Source organism: Ambystoma mexicanum, chromosome 13, assembly GCF_040938575.1.
Source record: "Ambystoma mexicanum isolate Mex_15411 chromosome 13, UKY_AmexF1_1, whole genome shotgun sequence".
NCBI classification, from domain to species: Eukaryota; Metazoa; Chordata; class Amphibia; order Caudata; family Ambystomatidae; genus Ambystoma; species Ambystoma mexicanum.
The window spans coordinates 132,145,852-132,167,297 of NC_090938.1; the positions used below are offsets into that span (position 1 = coordinate 132,145,852).

Below are 21,446 nucleotides of genomic sequence, written 5' to 3' on the forward strand. Positions count from 1 at the left end.
AGACGGCCCGGGCTCTTGGGGTTCTCCAGCAACGGCGGCCGCCCTTTCGTAGCGGCGGAGGCAAACAGGGTGCCTCCAAAGGTTCCAGCGGCAGATTTTCCACCTACCGTCAAGAGGCCCGTTCGTCGTCACAGGAAGCTTACAGGGGACGAGGCAAGTCAGGCGGACCCCGCCGTCGTCGCCAAGGAGGACAAGGCGGCAAAGCCTCGTCGAAGCAGGACTGAACCGGCCGTGGGGTCGGGCCCCCACCGAAGCATCCCGGTGGGAGGCCGGCTGGCGAGCTTCGTCGGCGTGTGGGAGTCCATCTCCACCGACCGTTGGGTGCTGGACGCCCTGGCCCAGGGTCACGCGCTCGAGTTTCTAAAGAAGTGCCCGCGCATCCCCCCTGTGGCCAGGAAAGAACATCACGTCCCTCAACTTCTCTTGGAGGTAAAGGCGATGCTCAAGAAGGGCGCCATCGAGCTCGTCCCAAAGAGGCTTCGGGGCTCCGGAGTTTACTCAAGATACTTCCTCGTGAAGAAGAAGACGGGAGGATGGCGTCCCATCTTGGATTTGGAGGATGCCTACTTCCATATTCCCATCCTAAAGGGACACCGAAAGTTTCTCAGGTTCGTGGTCCAAGGGCGTCACTACCAGTTCAGAGCCCTTCCTTTCGGATGGAGGTCGGCACCCAGGGTGTTCACCAAGTGCCTCGCACCGGTGGCGGCGCAGCTGCGCCGAGAGGGGATCCACGTCTACCCCTACCTGGACGACTGGCTCATCCCAGCAAAGACGAAGGAGCTCGCCGTGGAGCACACGGCAAGGACCGTCCAACTACTCACGGACCTGGGATTCTCCATAAACTACGCTTAGTCCCACCTGGTGCACGCGCAAGACCCACTGTTTCTGGGAGCGAAGCTCGACAGTGTCGCTTCTGGCCTCTCCGTCGGAGGAAAGGACGAGGGCCATCTTGGACAAGGTGCAGCGGATGCTGGTTGCGGACGCGGCCAGGGTGAGGTTCATCAAGTCCCTCCTCGGAATGATGTCTTCTTGCATTTATCTCATCCGCCTGTGCAGGCTCCGGATGCGCCCGTTGCAGGAATTCCTGGACGCGCGCTGGATCCAGACGGGCAGCTTCGAGGAGAGGATCACACTCGACGAGAGTTTCCGACGAGCGATCCGGTGGTGGGGCACCCGCGCGCATCTGAAGGCGGGCATGGACTTCCAGACCCCCGGCCACCAGGAGACAGTGACCACGGATGCCTCCCTGGAAGGGTGGGGAGCGCACACCGAAAATCTGCACGCAGAGGCCTCTGGCTTCTGACGGAGAAGTCCCTCCATATCAACGTCATGGAGCTCCATGCAGTGTTTTGGGCCCTCAGGTCCTTTCTTCCGTCCCTCAAGGGCAAGGTGGTGAGGATCTTCACCGACATCACCACCACCATGTTCTACATCAGGAAGCAGGGCGGTACCAGATACCCAGCCCTGTCCAAGGAGGCGCAGGATCTGTGGCATTGAGCCGTCGCCCAAGTGATGTTTCTGGTGCCGTTTCATCTGGCAGGGATAAAAAACACCATCGCCGACTCGCTCAGCAGAGAGCTGCGCTCGTGCCACGAGTGGGAACTACGACAGGATCTAGTGGACCGCCTCTTCCGACGGTGGGGCACACCCCTGATCGATCTGTTCGCGACGGCGACGAACTCCAAGTGCTGGAGGTTCGCCAGCAGGTTTCCCCAGCCGAGGAGCATGGGCGATGCTTTCTCGTTCCCCTGGGAGGGCCTGTTTCTATACGCGTTCCCTCCATTGCCATTGCTGATCCGGCTCATCAACCAGCTCAAGAGGTCACGGTGCAGGATGATCTCGTCGCACCTACGTGGCCGAGGCAGATATGGTTCCCGGACCTTCTGGACTTGTCGGCGTCCCCGTCAATCAAGCTGCCAGTGGACGCGGATCTTCTCTCCAGGGAAGGAGGCGCCATCTTTCATCATGACCCGAAGTCGCTGAACTTGCAGGCCTGGCTCCTGCAGCGTTAGAGTTTGGAGGATACGACATACCGGCCGACTGCAGAGAGGTTCTTGCAAAGGCCAGGGCGTCCTCAACTCTTAAATGCTATGGACACAAATGGAAGAGGTTCTCTGTCTGGTGCCACGCACAGAAGATTAACCCTCTACGGATTACGGCTCCCCAGGTACTGCCGTACCTTCTGATGCTGGCCAAGGCTGGACTGGCGCACGCGTCCATCAAGATTCATCTTGCTGCGATCTCCCGATACACCAGAACCACGGGGCGGACGTCTTTGTGGTCTCATCGTCTGGTGAAAGAATTCATGAAGGGACTGTTCAGATCGTTCCTGCCGAAGGCCCCGGCGTGGGAGCTCAATGTGGTGCTGACCAAGCTCATGGGACCTCTGTTCGAGCCTCTGCACTCGGCTCCGTTGAAGTTCTTGTCGTGGAAAACAGCGTTTCTTGTGGCCATCACCTCCGCACGAAGAGTGGGAGAGATCCAGGCCCTTTCCTGCAAGCCCCCGTACTTGACTTTTCACGACACGAGGGTAGTGCTCAGGACGCACCCCTCCTTCATGCCCAAGGTGCTGTCGGACTTCCACCTCAACAAACCCTTGGTGTTGCCTGTTTTCTTCCCGTCGCCTTCGTCGCCGGCCGAAAGGACTTTGCACTCGCTGGATGTGGCTAGAGCGCTGAAGTTTTACGTGGACCGCACAAAGTGTTTTCGGAAGACGTCACAACTTTTTGTGAACTTTGGACCTGTCAATCAGGGGAAGGCTCTCTCAAAGGCCTCCATTTCCAGATGGCTCTCCGGCTGTATCATGTACTGTCATCGGTTGGCAAACCGACCGCTGCCTGGCCGTCCGAGAGCCCATTCCACCAGAGCGATCGCAGCTACCATGGCGTTCTTGTCTGGTGTGCCCTTGCTGGACATCTGCAGGGCTGCTACGTGGAGGTCGATGCACACCTTCACGAAATTCTACTGCGTCGATCGGGATTCCAGGGAAGAGTCCAGGGTCGGCCAAGCAGTGCTGCGCAATCTGTTCGCCTAAGGTGAGCTTGGTGAGGAGGTAAGAATTGCTTAATGTTGAGTTTGATGTAATGCTTAATGTTGAGCCTTTGCCACCTCCCGTGGTTGTGCATGTGTGTACTGCTATGTATTCTTTATTCATGAGCATGTGAATCCATGCCAGATCCATGCTGGAGAACAGTTACAGGTAAGTAACTTGTTCCTTACATTCATTTCAGATTTCGCATGTTCATTGGCCAAAATTTGTTTGGTCGCCGTTAGTTCTTGTTCTATTGCCATTATTTTGGTGTTCATCATGGCTAATAGTTGTCTGGTCCTTGGCATTGTCGTTCAGATGTTCGTAAAGTTTCATATAAGGTGCCAAGGATGTGGTATGAGCCGCCGTTATTATGGTATTCAGATTTTCAGCAATTTTTTTAGCTAGAATTTGTGCTAATGGTTGGGTTGGCTTTTGGCGTTTGTAGCATGGCCGTTTAAGTCTTGCTCCCCAGAATGTCTGGGACTTTGTTGGTGGCTCGGAGAAGTCATTAGCAGCTGAGAATAGTGAAGGAGATCCAATTTGTAGTTCCTTGGTTAATCTCTTTTTGTGAATGCGGTACATACTCTTCCGTTAAAGATTCCAATCTCTTCCTTTTTGCCAGTGGGCGCAACCACGAATACAGTTTCTCATCCTGTCTGATATCAGGAGTTTGTAGTTGTGCTAGATTCTTAGGTTTGGTACCTTGAGCCCCACATGACTGATCATGTGGACCATCTGCATTTGGGTACTCTGAATGTTGTTCTGCAGGTTGTTCTAAGTTTGGTTCAGGATGATGCAAATTTCCAAATTTTGCATTGAGCTCTTTTAGGTCGCTTAAAACCTTGTCAACGACCACAATAGAGCTACGCCTGTTAGCACCAGTCGTGAGACTGCCCGTTTCCTCATACAAGCAGTTTGCGTTATCCCAATCATGGCAAATCTGTAGGTTTCCTGCTTGATCTGTTGATGATTTTCCACTTAGAGGATGAAAGCTGTTGCCTTCATCAAGGGAGTTGTCGGGCTCAATTTCTTGGATCATTTGGTTTTCCAACGTTACATTTTTCCAGATCAAATCTCCTGTTGGTAGATCTAGGGAGATTATCGACTTTTCAGTCTCAGGGCCGTACACATTTGTGCCACTGATGTCACAATTGTTAGTAAGTATAGCGTCTTGACAAGCCGAGGGTTGGAGAGTTAGGACGCTTTGGGTAGCGTTTCCCACGTTGCTTGAGGGTAGACCAGTTGTGTCTCTAGTCCGCGTAATGCCAGCGCACGTTGGACTGGTGGACTTGATCGCCTCCACTTCCACATTTTCTGCGCAGATAGCCCCACTCATGTCTACCCCAGTGGTCATGCCCACAGACGTTTTAGTACCTCTCGATCTCATGTTACCCTCGAGATCGATGATTATATTTGCAGTTAACGGTGTGGGTGTCAGGGATACTGGGGAGCTGTTACCGAAGCAGTCTAAAAAAACATCAGTTAGTGGACATAGTTGAAACACAAGTCCTTTTTCGTACAGCACGGGCACTTACCGGTGGGGGCAGGGCCATTTGCTCCGGTGACTCCTTTCCTCCGGCGGCTAGAATTCGTCCGTGTTAGTGGATGAACTCCACCATCTGGACTCGTGTTCTGAATCAACACTGCTTCGTTGTATGCCGTGTGTTCTAGTCCGGAGGTGCTGGGTCCCTGCATAGATACGAGTTGTGAAGCAGGAAAGCTTCCGTTCCCGGAATGTTGCTTATATTGAATTACCATTAGGGCTCCGAGCTCAATGCCCCTGTGTCCACGTGCAACATGGACAACACACTCGCCGCACTCCGCGATGCTCCGCGTGTGAATGAATGTTTTGTACTGGTCGCTCCACCTCCACGCCAGTAGAAAGAGAAGATAGACTGCAGCTCCTCAGTGAATCAGGGAAACAATACGGACAACACACTCGCCGCACTCTGCCTAAGCTTTCTGTATGTTGGCATTGCTCGCGCATCTGTATTTACGCCCTCCTAAGCATAATGGTGATCAGCACTATTGTCTCCGGCAAACCTGTTAGAACATCCAGGGTCTCTCTCCATCTTTGGCTAACTCCTCCTTTTAAGTTCCCACAATGAGGCTTCCCCTGGTTCCAGCTATAGTCTTTCTTTTGTGTTGGTCTTACTCATCGTAACTCATTGGGCATTCTTGTCTGCATCAGGCAACTTAATCTCTGCAACTCTTTGGCTCTCACTCGTCACAGTACCAAATATACTTTTGTCTACACCAGAGATGACAGTAAAGCAAATTTAGGAGGATTCTGGGCTTGTTACTTTATTATTTTCTTGTTTATAAGAGAAAGGGAGGTCTTCTTTGGAAGTGGTGTCCTTATCCCCAAGAGGGGCGTATCTCCCTGTGAGATCCCGCTTTCCGCCACCCCTAGGGGGAATATTCTGTACCGGGCTCACCTCCCTAGTCTCACAAGAAGAGGCTCGCATTTGGGGAGATGTGGCTGAATCTCCCGATTCGTCACAATGGCCAGTCCCAGAATTGGTATTGCATGTTTCGGGTCAGTAACAGTTCCCAAACAAATTAGCCTCCAGACTAAGAAGGTCCACATTAGCACTTCTTGAGCCCAGTCACTATACACCATTAGTAAGAGATTATCGCTTGGAAACTGGTGGTTTTCCGGATACAGAGCCTCACTAATCTGCCAAGTTACTTCTTGCATATCTTTTCTCTGGACCGGCACCTGACCTAAGCAATGTACTTTCCTGCGGAATCTTTGCATGCCGATCCTTGCTCACTGCAGGTTGGGAAAAGTGCTAGTGTCCAAACTGTACTGTGGAGCTACTATTTAATTTACTCTTCTGCTTTTCAACACAGAAACTACAGTCACAGTACCTGGCTGAGATACTGTCTCAAAAGCTATGTATGCTTGTATGCACTAACTCGGACACTCCCAAGGTTGTTGAGCCTCACAAGAGTGGACTCACTCAGAAGAGAAAGCAGCTTTTATGACAACTCTCGATTCACTCACTGTCCATACTTCACCAAGTTATAGCAGGGCAGTGAAAAATTGTCACTCTGGAAAAAGGTTTAGTCATTCAAGCGCTTAAGAAAAGTACACTGCTCTGAGTTCTTAATGTCCAATTCCCCCTTGATGCTCTTGGCAAAGTCCTGACTGTGCTTCCCCCTGCTGAGGTTCACTTTTAGGTTGTGGCCTGATAATTCTCCTTCCACTGACATTGGGTTTGTAATGAGCATCATAAGGCACCATTATGGTGGGATTGAGGGGGGGGGGCTATAAATATGACAAAGCATTTCGGTTGAAAACATGAGGTGGAAGCACATTCAGTGATAGTAAATGTGTTGTTATCGTATTGAAGTTCCAGTCAGCAAGTTCGTGGGTGGAAGAATTGAGCAGGGAGCTAGAAATTAAATATTTGTATTATCATGAGGGTAATTGGGCTTGTAAGAACATTCGATCATGGTGTTGCTAGAATATTTTCCTTGATGCGTAGGCTTGAAATTCTGGTCTTGGTGGCCTTGGTGGGGTAGAGTTTTCAAAGAATCTAAAAGATTTTGTGGGAAGTCTTACCATAACCATATGGTATATGCACAAGTGGATAGCAGTTGGCAAAGTACTGAGCAGTCAGCACTTCTGAGTTCTATACAATCGTCAAATGTGTTTATTTCTGTTCTTTTGTGCAGGCGGCTAAAATGTCAAAGAATAAAAAGAAAAAACTGAAGAAAAAGCAGAAACGACAAGCAGAATTGTTAGAGAAGCGAATTCAAGAAATTGAAGAAATGGAGAAGGCACCTACAGCGCAGGAGAGGGAGAGAAATGAAGGTGTACCGACGCCCATGTTGCAGAGCCCAGGGAGCGAGGCGACTGAAGAAGACGAAGAAGGTATGGCTGCTTGTAAAGGCATATCCTGTAAAGTCTGCAGGCCTAACACAAGATGTTCTCACCTATGTTCTTATTAAGGGTTTTGTTTTATGTGGTCATCGCCAATGCTATGGTGAAGTGCTCGCGAGTTCACCTCCTCCGGTTGTACAGTGCCCTACCTCAAGAATATACTTCAAATGGCAACTAAATGTGAAACTACATCCTAGAAGTTACTTGAATATGAAAATGTTTGATTTTTATTTAAGATCTGAATCTTTGTTTTGTATGAACAAGCACATGAACTACCAGGTATGTATGTAATAACCTTTCATGTGGTCTTCTATTGGTTAAATTGCTTCAGCAGATTGTATTTGTTCCTTAGCATTTGAGTGATGTTTCATTGGGCATGGTGCGCCGCTAGTCTTTCAACTTCTATCAACGAAGTCTGTTTGTCTAACTCGCATTTGAAAGCTCGTGCTACACAACCACCATGCATAATAAACGTGTCACTGTTTCATGAAGTCTTGAACACCAGGTGGCGCTGGCTATGTATATTTACATTAGTGAAAGATTTTCTATGTTATTTAATTGAGGGAACACTCTTTCACCCAGGGACGTTTACAAAGTGGAAATTAAACTGGGCAATCCTAAAGCAGCTCCTCTGCTTTAGAGGGAGAAATGGTGTGAAAACTGCTACGTTGGTTTAATGGAATATACTGTTGCAGAGACGAGGGATGAGATGAGATGAGACGTCAGCTGTCTGTTGTGACTGGATATGTACATTTTACACTATACAAAGGTATTTGATGCCGAATAGTCTGGGAGGGGGTGAAAATGTAGTGTTAAATGGCAGGATCTCACACGCCACTCAAGGTCGTTTTAGCAGTCATTTATTGAAGTGGATGCTAGAGGTGGTTTTGAGATGGGGTGTAGGAAGTTCCTGAAATGTGAGTAGCGAGAGACTGCAGGGTGAATTAGGGGTGTGGTGGGGGGGAGATTATGGAGTAATATATACAATTGGAGTCCATTCGTATGTAGATGAGTAAATAGACAATCTATTAGTGTTATGTGCACAAAATTAAAATGTTTGATTCGTAAAGTGTTCTCATTGAGTGCGAGTATTAATGCTATTGAGTTTTTAATTACTATTTTCCGATTTGTAGATCAAATTAGTGATTGCAGAACATATGATTAATTTGTGAGTAATATTACTGTGTTGAGCCCCTTAATGGTTGCACTTTGAAATATGTATAGGCACTGGCACTTTATTGTTAAATATTAGATTGTATGTTTTAAAAAACAATTGCTTGACATGGAATAAAAAAGTTTAATGTTATTTTGGAGTTTAGAGTGCTGGTTATGAGTAACCATGGTTTTTTAATGGTCTTGTATGTTGACATTCTGGAGTAATGGCACAGATTTACGTTTTTGGCTATTCTACTGTCCCATTTTATGGTATCCCTAAACGTTTTGTTTTTTCCTCTTCCTGTTCTTGGACCGTTCACCTCATTTTTGTGTCCTACAGAAATCCACATGCCACTGCAACCTGTTTTCCTATGCAGTCCTATGGTACCCCATATGGCTCCTGGGACAGGGGTGCTTTTTATGCACCTAATGTTCACCCTAGGATGGTGTGGAATAGGCTGATTGCTATATTTTACTTTTATTTCACCATGGGTGCAGCCAGTTTTACCACATTAATAGCCATATGTAGCAGCATAGTAGCCATATTGCTACATATGTCTCTTTAAGCACTTCTCTCTGCCATCTTATTTTTGGGCTATCCCTTGTTTTACAGAAACTGAGGTCTGCCTAGCACGGCTGTTGTACACACAGGCTTACTTGGAGCCCATCCTAGGGGTTTACACTGCTCCCCTGGCCGCACAACCATATTACACACGCGGTAGTGGTATATCTGAGTGTATGGTGATTTTATTTTACGCTATCCTGGTTGGATAGAGGTCATAACCTGTCTGGCTGCTCTGATTGGAGGGCTGGCTTAGGTCAGCCGGCGGGTGAATGTGTCTCCCTATGGAAAACCTTGGTTATTCCTGAAGACGTCCAAATCTTGCCTGAATTGCTGGGGGATTTGTCAAGAAGATAGGCTGCTGAATCGCTAGTACCAAGTTTGGCACGCAGCTCTAGTTTATTTTGGTTTCTGGACGTTCCTCCTCGTCTTGGTCATCCTTGCTGGTTCGACTGGATATCTTCCCGTCTTACTATCCGGTCCTCAAGGTAGGAAGAAGCCTCAATCATCCAGAATGTTGTTGGACACCACTATTCCAGCTCTACTCTTCATTTGGTCTGGCTTTGGTCACCTCCACTGTTGCCCCTCTTGGACTGTTTTCTGCAAGCTGGATGCCCTGTTTGCCTTATGAGCCATCCGGATCTACTTGTTTATGTTCCTAGCTTCCGATGCTTCTTTTGCTCCTGGCTGGTGGGTCACCCTGCTGGGAAGGCTGATTCTTCTTTTGCGTTGTCGTTGGTCCAGGGTGCATGTTCCTTGGTATTAGATCCTATATTGAATCTTGTACATAAAGCTCGGTACTCATAGGAGTTTTTCCTTTTCTGTTCCTGAGCCAAGCTCTGAGTCTGGCCACGTGTGTATTTACCCTGGGTACAGGACTTTATTATGTTCGTATTGCCCATCAGGTGTTCCCTGGTTCCTGTGATGGTCTGCAGGTCTACCTCCTGCACGTTTTTGCCAATCTTGCATTGGCCCAAATCCTTCATTGCTTCCTCTTGGGTTCCTCTGCATCTCAGTCCTGGAGCTGGAGCTCTTCAAGCAGGTCTCCTTTGACTCCTGCAGGTGGTTTTGCTTGTCTGTACCAGTGAGGTTTTTCATCATATGCTTCATATTAGAGTCGAACATCCTCCCCAAAGGTGCCCAAAAAGTCCACCTGCAGTGATTGAAATTAAGGTTTGGATAAGCAGGAGCTAAAAGCCCCTCCTGGGGATTAAGCATTAACCAGTGACCAGGAGCTACCACTAGGGAAGGAGCTGCAAAACTGGTTTTCACATAAGATGCAAACTTATCTTGTCAATTATTTATGATCATTATGCTTACGATTTTGAATAGGTGTCTGAATGTTTATTTATAAATTGTCCTAAACCCACAGTTAATTCATGTAGGCGTGAGCTGGCCTGGGGAGCCAGAAGTAGCTTTGTAGCTGTTGATGTTAAGCTCCCTGGGCTTCTAGGCTAAAAGCGTGAGCTAAATAGCTCCCAGCTCCCCTTAATTTCGAATCCTGCACCTATGGTTGAGGCAGGTTTTGTGGCAGAGAATAGTCTTGTACCTGATGTAAGGACCTGGAGATAATTTCATCTCCTAGCTTAGTACAAGAGAAACCACTACCCCTAAGCACCAGACAGGTTTGTTTTTGGACAGCAATATTGTCTACCTATGGAGTATGTAGGAACCAATTCTTAATACCCTGCGTATATGAAAAATAATTTTATCAAGATCTTCCAAACCTAGTTTTACCACTAAGCCGAAGGGTATTTGCAATGGAGTGTCTTTTATACTCCTAATAGAAACACATTGAAAATGCTCTTGTTAATCATTTCTGTATATTTATACAGAGATGAGCAACACACAGTATAGTCCTATAGTATTTAGTACCAAATACTACCAAACAATAGTTGAATAGAGAAAATGAGAAAGCAGCCTACAACCATCGGCAGTGTAGGTATTCTGCCAGAGTACATGCAGTATTGCCGATAAGATTGATGAGCCGGGGACAGGTGAGGTTATACATACCAATATGTGAAGCCCATTAATTTGGAAAGGGTTCATCTGTCCATTTTCAACCCCCTGCAAGGATTCGTCTCCATCATCCTTATGCTGGCAAAACAAATGAGGGGCAGCACAGGAATTTTTGAAAGGCGATCTCACACAAATGTCTCTCTTATAGGCATAGCCATACTGTTAGAATGGATTTCTAAACTCTGGCTTGACTCTTCTGAGAAGATAGCCAGACCAATTCACAGTAGTTTGGAGAGCAGTTAAGGCTAAGTCTCTGGGGGCCTGAGGGTGATTAGAGGTCTTCAATGTGCGCACATAGTGAAAAACCAAGAATGACCATTAGATAGAAGTATACCAACAAACTATTAGGGGCCCAAGAATCAACACAAATGAATAATGAAAAGCAATAGCAGATTACCACACAAGCAACACACTATGTAAAATATATACCAACACTGGAGTCATTGTGATAGTAAGCTCTCCAATACCTGTAGGGGAAAAGGGCAGATAACTTTTATCGCATAGACAGACTCAAGAAGTGACAATCCTAACTTTATAAGTCCAGCCCTATGATGAATGGAGCCTTGTGCTCAATGTTCGAAGCGTGTGTAAAAGTCACTAATCAACCTTTTAGGTAGCTGGCAAAGTTAAGGACAGGATTTTGAAGGGTGAAAACAGGTTCCAAGAGTCAGGAACGAGGTTGGAGGGGATCTGCTGCAATGAGCAAAGCAATCCCCAACTTTCAGAGGACTTTAGTAAGCCGAGGCTACCCAAGCCAAATGGAGGACCGCAAGGAATCCCCTATGCAAAAAGTGTTATGGATGAACAAGGGGCCACCGGTAAGTGATTTCAGTGCTCATCCCCATTGGCTCGGTTTTGGTCCAAACTTGGCAGATCTAGACCGGGTCGTCAGTTTTGATTCCCTAGTCTTGGTTCGGCTTCAAAGTGCACAGGTGTTGTGGGTATAGGTCCAGTATGCAACCAGAGCTGTAACACTCGATTTGGGTGATGAACAAAGAAAGTACAGATGCAACTGGTCTCGGGGCACAAGAAGGAACCTCGGAAAACCACCTTCAGCGAGCGTTACTTCAGCACAGGGGCACCCAACTCTCGTGATCTGACGCAGCATTCTCACCCGTGGCCCAGAGCAGCTGGGATGAAATTTGGTGGGAGGGTACTTTGCTGTGCAAGTTACGATTCCCCAAGGTGTTGAGTCAAAGCTTGACAAGGCGACTCTCATGCACAGTATTCAAGGTTTGAGCTGGACAGTCCACTGGATGGCCCAGGGAGAATACCGAACAAGCTTGTACAGAGCAACCAGTAGGCGACGCAAGAGATTATTCCCACCACCCCAAAGGTTTGAAGCACCTTTGCAGGTCTTCTGAGATCGAGCGCAAAACTGGGCTCTACTGGGACAACAGCGGGCTCAGGGTGCCAACCTTCTTCAGCGTGTCTCAGGATAGTCTTTGGTTCCGCTCGTCCGGATACTCTGCTCTGTCGTCGGGTCTGTTCGGACCTGTTGATCTGCTGGTCTGCATTCAGGACCCTTTCTCTTATATCTAAGTCCTTGCACCCGGTCAGCCAATGAGAAGATCTGCCCAACTCTTGCACACCAGCAGCGGTCCAATCTGGGACCACTGGGTTCTTCATGCTCTCGTGCACACCAGAAATTCTGGCACCACTAATGTGTATTTGGTACCAGACGGTCCCAGCCCACTTCCTGGATACCGCCACACGTGGCCTGCAGAAGCTCGCAAAAGAAGTATCTTTTACGGGAAACTGCATGCCCAAATAAGGTGTTATAAGATCTATTTAAATCAAACCAAGCCCAACTGTCTTCATGGGGCAGTTGTTCAACATGTTGGTGTGTGTGCTTAACTTGATTGCATTGTTATACTTTGACTCATTGCGATTTGTTAATTTATTCTAGTTTGAGAATGTGTATAGTTCTATTAATGTATTTATGTACCAAATGAAAATGCACATAAATATGCCACTTATGTTTGCCGACCGTTGAGTATTTGTATTGAGGTTTTTTGTGGGATTTATTTCCCCGAGTGCACAGGTATTTTGATGTCTTCATCAAACCACTTCTGTAGTGACAAAACCGAGCTTCTCGTTGTGGGTTCTCCTCGACATCGAGTGGAAGCTGCAGAGTATTAGTTTGTTTTTCGAAACTCGAAAAGGGTCATTGAACAGGACGTGCCAGCAATACTATCCCTCGTGTGATGTCCCATGATTCCTCAGGTTGTTTTTTTCCGCCATACTAGTCGGATGCATGTTGCGGAGTTCCTTCGGTGCTAAGCCATTTTTTACTTGAACGTTAATATTTCCCCCTTCCACCGACGCTTGTGAAGATCAGAGAAATAAAAAGTCGAGGACTGCCACAACGGATCTGAGCCTTGGAAGGCCTCTGGCTTCGGCCCTGTACAGTAGGGAAAGTGGGGGGGTGGTCATATAGGTTCTCTATCCCCCCCTTTTTCATATACATATTCGCCCCACTGCCATATTGTACCATATGGAGAGTACTCATTCAATTTAAGCCGCAAATGTAATAGGAAGTTTCCCTGGGTGGATATTATGTGCAATCTGTGTCTCCCCAAGACCAGCACGAGGCGATCCTGTAGAGCTTGAAAGCTCTTCAAGCCAAAGACCCTAAAGGACCCCTCGACTAAGCGCTGGGCCCACTACGCCAGGCAGCTAGAGGCCATGGACGTGGAGGGAACATTCGGCGATGGCAGCAACGCTGCCGAATCGGACAGCGAGGGCAAAGGTGTGACTTTGGACACCCGTGCGCAGGCCCCGACCCCGAAGTACTGGCTGGAGGCCATGTTGTGGGGACAACACCCGGCGGCATAAGCGCTACACATTCTACCACCACTAAGCACATTGGCACCGGACGACATCACGAGAGCGGTCCAACAAATCTTTGTCCTCTGGGCGTTCCCGTTTGCCTCATGGCAAGGCCCAACCGCCTTAGGTTGAGAAAGGTGGCGGCCGATCAACAGTCCCCAAGGCCCGATCGTCGGATGACGATACTGCCCGGCAACCTCAAGAGGCTAGACGCGAAGCGTCTGACCGTACACCCGAGATTCAACGCCCTTCTTCGAATCCCGCCTTTGAAACCCAATGCAAGGCGTTGGAGGCCCCTAATAACTCTGGGAAACGCTCCTCTAGCCATGGTGGAGGGGATAAACAACAGAAAAACATCTTCAGGTCCCCATGTTCATAGGAAGAAGCATAAGGCCCCAAAGGTAACGGGGAAGTCCAAAGTTTCGGAACCTAACCCAAAAACAACTCATTCCTCCCACTGCTGAGGATATGGGCACTGATGAGGAAGCTGTTATTATTCCTAGCTCTAAAGAGTGGAGCTCAGCAGACATTGACAGGGTCATGAAAAGGTTAACATTCATGGCTAACCTTTATAAAAAGGACCCCAACTACTTTCGTAGTTACTCTAGGACCCTTACTACCTCTGCCCCTTCTGGGTCCAAGGTAACACCTGGGTCCTCTCAACCACCTACTAAAAGACTCCGCTCAGACGCCCCTTTCCAGGGCTTGGTCACAGACCCCTTCGTGGTGGAGCCTTACCACCCTGATTCATATTGCGACGAAACAGCCTCAATATGTTGATGACCAGGCGTGTGACCCTTATTATGGGGATGACGAAGACCAGGAGGAGGAGGAGGAGGAGGATGAAGCTGAAGCTTACATTGACTCCACAGTTGCTGAAGACCCCCTGGTGCATTACTAGTCTGTAGACACCAACCCCTCGAAATGAGGTGCTGGCTAAGGTGGTTGCCCACTTTAGTATTGACACACAGGGTGTTCAGGAAAAAAGGGATTTCGCTGAAGAAATCCTAAGGGATAAGAAAGACATTACTCAGGCTATCCCATTGCTAAAATCCATCCAGCGCAGAATTTATCCCTCACTGCAAACCCCAAATCTCACTTGTGCGGTTAATCCGTGCTCAAGAAATTGTTCTGAGCCGCACCCTCTGATCTCCTGTACATTAGTGGTCAAGTAAAACCTGATTCCCTGGTTGTAACAACCACCAGGAAGAGGATAGGCACCTCGCTTGCTTCGTCGGAAGCACCTCCTGATAAGGAGAGTGAACGTCTATATGGCCTAGGAAGAAAAGTTACCTCCACTGCGGCCTATCAGGCAAGAACTGCCAACAGTGCTACAATTGCCATCAGTGGAAGGAAGTGTCTGCTTTGGTTTCCTCCGCACCCGACCCCTTAAAGAGCCAGTTGGCTCGGGTGGCAGCAGAAGGCAAATCTGTGTCAGGCTGCATGTTAAAGACTAACTTTGATGCAGCGGATAATGCTGGCAGGTTAATCGCTGAGGGCACTTATCAAGCGTCACGCTTGGCTTAGACAGCCAGGTTTCAAACCTGAAACCCAGGCAACCCTAATAGATCTGCCTGTGGAGCCAAATGTACTGTTCGGCAAGGCAGTTGAGGAAGATTTAAAAACGGCAAAGGAGGAGTATGAGACCCTGAAATCTCTTGGCCAACTCACCAACAAATCCTTTGGACAGAGGGGTAACAACAATTTCAGCTGCTTTCGGGACCAAAATTCCCAAAGGGGTTTGAATTATTACCAAAACCAGGGACCTTCATGGGGTAACAACCAATCTTAATCCTCACAGGGCTACCCCAGTGGGCAGCATAGGGATTGCACTAGGGGTAGAGGCAGCCCCGCCAGAGGTGGTACGCCACCCAACAAGCAGTGACCTTCCGCTTCGGGTCCCCTCCCATGCATCCGCAGTAGGGGGGGCGCATTTCCACCTTCACCCACGCATGGGAGGGGATCACTTCAGACAGATGGGTGCTGTCTACAGTGTCTGGAGGATACTGCATAGAGTTGCTAGGGCGCCCCCACGACCATCCTCCGTGACAGAGTACACTCGCTGGAACATCAGAAGATCCTCCTCGAGGGGATCGCCATTCTGCTAGTAAAGGACGATATAGAAGTCGTCCCGGTCAAGCAGGTAAACGGGGGTATTTATTCAACCTACTTCCTTGTGCCAAAAAAATATGACAATGCGCCCAGTATTACGATTTGCGCCCTGCAAACAAGTATGTCAAGCCACAAAAATTCTGCATGACTACACTACGAGGTAATCCCTCTACTAAAAAAGGGGATTACATGGCAACGTTGGATATGAAAGATGCCTATTTTCATTTTTCAATGTTCCCAGCGCACAGAAGATTCTTGCATTTCAAGATAGACAACCAGCACTACCAATTCAAGGTGCTGCCCTTCGGAATAGCTTCGGCTCCAAGGGTCTTCACCAAGGTACTGGCGGTGGTGGCGACGCACCTACACAGGGAGGCAATCCCAGTGTACCCTTACCTGGATGACTGGCTCATTACAGTGGAGTTCCCCCCTCCCCCTAATTTGCAGACTAAGCATCCAAAGAACAATCCACCTCCTCTTCCAATTGGGTTTCTCAATCAACGAGAAAGTCAAACCTGGTGCCAAGCACCTCAAAACAGTTCCTAGGAGCGGTTTTAAATACCAAAGAGGGGTTGGCCTTTCCACCAGAGGAAAGTTCAAAATTTGTTGCTGCAAATTCCTCTGTCAGGCCGGTCGCCCAATAAGGGTGCGCAAAGCTATGTGTTTGCTAGGCATGATGGCATCTTGCATTTACCTGGTTCCCCACGCGCGACTGCTACCCATGCAGGAATGGTTGGCGAAACAGTGGTCTCAGGCAAGTCAGTGGCGCGATCTAGTGGTCATTTCGCCAACACTAGTACAGGGTCTTCGCTGGTTGACAAGAGATTCTTACGAAGGGTAAACCCTTCTACGATCCAGAGATACAGGCCGTTGTCGCAACAGACGCCTCCCTGGCAGGCTCATTACCTTCACCACACAGCTCAGGGTCTCTTGTCTCACACGGTGGCTCAGAACCACATCAATCTGCTAGAACTTCTGGCAGTCTTCAGAGCGCTTCGGGCATTCATACCCCTCCTATCCAACCAGTCAGTGCAGATCCTAACAGACAGCACGACTGCAATGTTTTACTTAAACAAACAAGGGGGCACTCCTCCTCAAAATCCCTCCAAGCCTGCCCAGAAAATTTGGAATTGGGCACTCGAACCGAAGATTTACCAGTCATCCCAACATGTTCCGGGGGAACTCAACTCGCTAGCAGTCGCTCTGAGCAGAGATTCCCTTCCAGAGGACTACATGAGGAGGTCATAGGAGACCTCTTCGCTCAGTGGGTTTTCCCCACTATAGATAGATCTATTAGCCAAAGGCGAAAACAGGCAATGCCCAAACTTTGCATCCAGGCAGGCTCCAAGGGGAACGCCAAATGGATGAATTGGTCAGGGTTATTTGCCTATGCTTTTCCACCATCCCCTCTGATGAGGAAAGTGGTGAACAAGATCCACAGGGAACTGATGACGCTCATCCTGGTTGCTTCTATGTGGGCGAGACAACCATGGTATCCACACCTTCGCAAACTGGCGGTGTGAGACCCCATCAAACTACCGTGCCAGTACAACCTACTCTCCCAGCACGAGGGGCTAACAGTGCATCCTCAGCCCAACTCAAACTTGGCAGCATGGCTCCTGAAGTCATAGAGTTCGGACATCTCAATTTACCACAGAGATGTGACTATCTTGAGAGTCGAGAAAACCCAACACGAGGCACTGTTACTATGATAAACGATTCCGAATTTGGTGCCAGAATAAACAAATCGGCCTTGTTGATTGTATGCAGGGTTAGTGTTTAACTCGCTAAAAGTACACCTGGCTGCTTCGTCAGCCTACACCACTTCCCATAAGAAGGTGTCATGGTGGAAGGAACCAGTCTTCAAAGCATTTATGGAAGGGGTAAAGCGACTCCACCCTCAATCTCTAACCCACCGCCACATTGGGACCTTTAATGTGGTACTCGCTAAGCTCATGGGACCACCCTTTGAGCCCATGCACAAGTCTAGTCTCAAACACCTGACTTATAAAGCTGCCTTCTTAGTAGCCATCACTTCCATAAAGGGTCAGTGAAATCCAAGCTCTGTCAGTGCAGGATCCTTTCTTTACTATACATGAGAACAAACTGGTTTTACAAACTCGCCCTAGGTTCTCACCTAAGTTCATTTCCAAATTCCATGTTAACCAGTCTATTGAGCTACCGGCTTTCTTCCAGGAACCCAAAAGCTCTGCTGAGGTAAAACTCCACACACTAGATGTGAGGAGGGTGGTCCTCTACTATGTAGACAAGACCAGACCGCTAAGAAAGACAGATCAACTGTTTGTCTCCGTAGCTACAGGCAGAGGAGATTGCGTCTCTAAAGGTGCCATCTCTAAATGGATAGTTAAATATATCCAACTGTGCTACTCCCTTTCAGAAAAGACACTGCCTTTTACACCAGGGGCCCACTCCACTAGAGGTACTGTGGCCACTCTGGCTTTCATTGCAAATGTTCCCCTTGACACCATTTGCAAAGCAGCTACATGGAGCTCTATTCACACGTTTACTCAGCACTACTGCATTGACACTCATTCCAAGACAGATACTCAAGTGGGACAAGCGGTTCTAAGACATTTGTTCGCTCATGACCCTTCTCACATCCCACCTCTTTCTTCTAGCACTGCTCGCTAATCTATGCACAGCAGGTGATCTAAGCAGATTTCACAAACCTCAGAAGGGATATATTACTCACTGTAATCGTATTTGTGATGCTTGTATCTGCTTAGATTCACATGCACCTTCCCCCGCTCTGAGAAAAGGTGCATGGGTGCTTGTAGTCTTATCTATCTTATCTGCTTGGATACTCTGTACTCGTGCTACTCATCATGCTACCTCATGTCAGGAAAAATACAATCTGAGGGTCCTACACGCGTGAGGGATCATGGGTACAGGGGACGTCACATTAGGGATAGTATTACTGGCACACCCTGTTGGACGTCCGTTTTTGAGTTTCGAAAAATAAACTAACCGAAGATCGACGCCGGTCAGAAGAACAGCCATCGAGACTGCACGATGGACTTAGGGCAGAGGCCTTCCGAGGCCCAGCAAGTAGGGAGAGTGGGGGGTGGACATACTCGCACTTGTTTATTTCCTACATATACTCGCCCGTTGCCATAAAGTAACATATGGAGAGTACTCATTTAAATTCTGCCCCAAGTGCAACCGTAAGTTTCCTTGGGTAGATAAGCATAACACCTGTAATCTGTCTGCCTAGGGATCACCCAGAAGCTAATTATAGAGTGTGTAAGCTCTTTAAAGCTAAAACACTAAAGGACTGCTCCACTAAACGTTGACCATATATGAGGTCAGACTAGCCGGGCTCAGGAGACTTACTACCAACGTCTCCCACAAACTGCATCTTTTCACCCTGTGTTTTCTGCACTTAAAATATATTGGCACATCTCACCCACTAACAAACTGCCTGCTAAATATTCAAGTGTACTGTTGGCACTGCAGGCCATTTGTAAAACCTGGAACATTGAATGTATATTACAGCTAGGTGTTTGTACATTATGAAATGTTATCATGTACTGCTATGTGTATATATAAATACTTAACAGCTTTATAAAGATAAAGTATCAGCAGATGAATAATAAAAAGCTGACACTTTCCATATGAGTAAGAGTCTGATGTTTAACAGTGAGTGTGCTGTTGCCCACGATGGCTGCCCCATTTGCATGGGCACTCATAATGGTCCATAACCAGTTTGCATTGTATTCATTTTGCATTTCCTTTAACTCATGGAGGGTAGGACAACCCCCTTGTTATAACCACTAAACGTTGGGCCCATGACGCCAGGCAGCTTGAGGCCATGGAGGCGGTGGGTTCCTTCAGTGATGGCAGCAAAGCCGCCATTTCGGACGGCAAGGGCACAGGGGCGTCGGTGGACACACAAGCGCGAGTCCCCGGCCTCGGAGGATTGTTCGGCAGAGCAGTTATGGAGACTAAACCCGGCGACATGAGCGCTACGCACCCTACTGCACCTAAACACACTAACCCCAGCCGAGACTCGACACGCGTGTCGAGTGATCGGAAGCAGGAGGCACAAAGAGAGCGGTCCACAGAATCGGTGTCCTCTGGACGTTCCAGGTCGATCGCCTCACGACACACTGCAACCGTCCACGATTGCCAAAGGTGCCTCGCTCCGCAAGGTTACGGAGGTATGGTCATCAGAAGACGAATCCGACCTCTACCCCAAGCAGCACGCTTAAAATCGGCTCCAGCAGTCCTTTCCATGTCTGCCTCTGATTCTCGACGCACACCCTCTAAAGCTACAGAACATAGCCAAACCACACCACCCCCGAATCTCGGCACCAGGCGTTGAAAGATTCAGAGAAGGCCAAAAACTCAGGGAAACATGCCCCTACTCACGGTAAAGGGGAGGAACAGCAGAAGAAGTCGGAGAAAACATCTGTACCCCAGGTCCAGAAAGACAAACATAAATCTTCAGATAAAGATAAATCTAAGACACCTGACCCTATCACTAGGCCCAAAGTTGTCCCTCCCACTCCACAGGATATGGGAATAGAAGAGGAACCTCAGCAAGAGGTGTTCATTCCCATTTCCAGGGAATGGCGCTCTGATGACATCGACGGGGTGATGAGAAGAATGTCTTTTATGGCTAATTTTTATGAGGAAAAACCCTGACTATTTTCTGAGATATCAGAATACCCCTGACACCTCTACTCCTTCAGGATCCAAAGACCCTCAGCCTCTTAGTAAGAGAACTCGGAATGAGACTTCAGCTCAGGGTCCGATTTCAGACCCACTCTCTATTCAACCTTACCATCAGTATGCTGAAGACCCAGATATACAAATACTGGACGACCAAGCAGGGGTCGATTATTACGGAGACGACGAGGACCAGGATGAGGAGGGAGAGAGATGAGGCAGAGGCCTATAGTCTATACTCTCCTATCCCCAAAGATCCACCGGTCAATGACTCACCTGTGGATAATCAGCCACAAATGAATGAGGTCTTAGCTAAAGCTGCAGAGCACTTTCAGATAGACACTCAAGGGGCTCAAGAAGAGAGGGACTTTGCAGAGGAAATCATGGGGGACGAGAAGTCCATTGCCCAAGCCATACCAATTCTGAAGTCTATCCAACACAGAGAATTCACTCCTCACCCCTAATCTCACCTGGGCAGTCAACCCCAGAATTGAAAAATTATTCAGGGCCGCCCCTTACGACCCGTTTTACATAAGGGGTCAGCTTAAGCCCGACTCATTGGTGGTTACTACCACCAGGAAAAGAGCGGGGACACCTTTAGCATCATCTGAAGCTCCCCCAGACAAGGAGAGCAAGAGGATATATGGTCTAGGAAGGAAAGTGGCTTCCACTTCTGCTTACCAGGCAAGAATCGCGAATACCAGCACTCTGCTGGCAAGTTACAATTGTCACCAATGGGAGCAAGTAGCTGCCCTCATTGCCTCCGCACCAGAACCACTTAAGGGCCAGTTAGCCAAGATTCCGTCGGAGGGTAGATGGGTGTCCAGGTGCATTTTGAAAGACTTATGACCCAGCAGACAATGCAGGCCGGCTCATTGCAGAGAGCACTCTCATCAAGAGGCACGCTTGGCTGAGACAGTCAGGGTTCAAACCCGAGACCCAGACTACTCTTATCGACTTGCCGGTGGAACCGAATGTCTTGTTTGGGAAAGTGGTAGAGGAGGCACTCAAAACTGCCAAAGAAGAATACGATATCCTAAGGTCCCTGGGACAATTAACTAACCCACGAACCAAAGAGGGAATAATAATTTGGTCGCTCACGCGGCCAAAATTCCCAGAGGGGTTTTAATTACTTATAGGGTTTATAGTGG

General features: G+C 48.3%; 1 protein-coding gene across 4 annotated transcripts in view; it reads left to right on the forward strand.

Moving 5' to 3' along the window:
* SRPK1 (SRSF protein kinase 1) overlaps window positions 1-21,446 on the forward strand; it is a 936,001-nt gene that overhangs the window by 430,902 nt on the left and 483,653 nt on the right. For all 4 annotated transcript variants that reach the window (XM_069633441.1, XM_069633440.1, XM_069633438.1 and 1 more), the window contains one exon: window positions 6,716-6,914. In XM_069633441.1, the coding sequence (XP_069489542.1) occupies window positions 6,716-6,914 (199 nt within the window). The remainder of the gene's footprint in view (window positions 1-6,715; window positions 6,915-21,446) is intronic.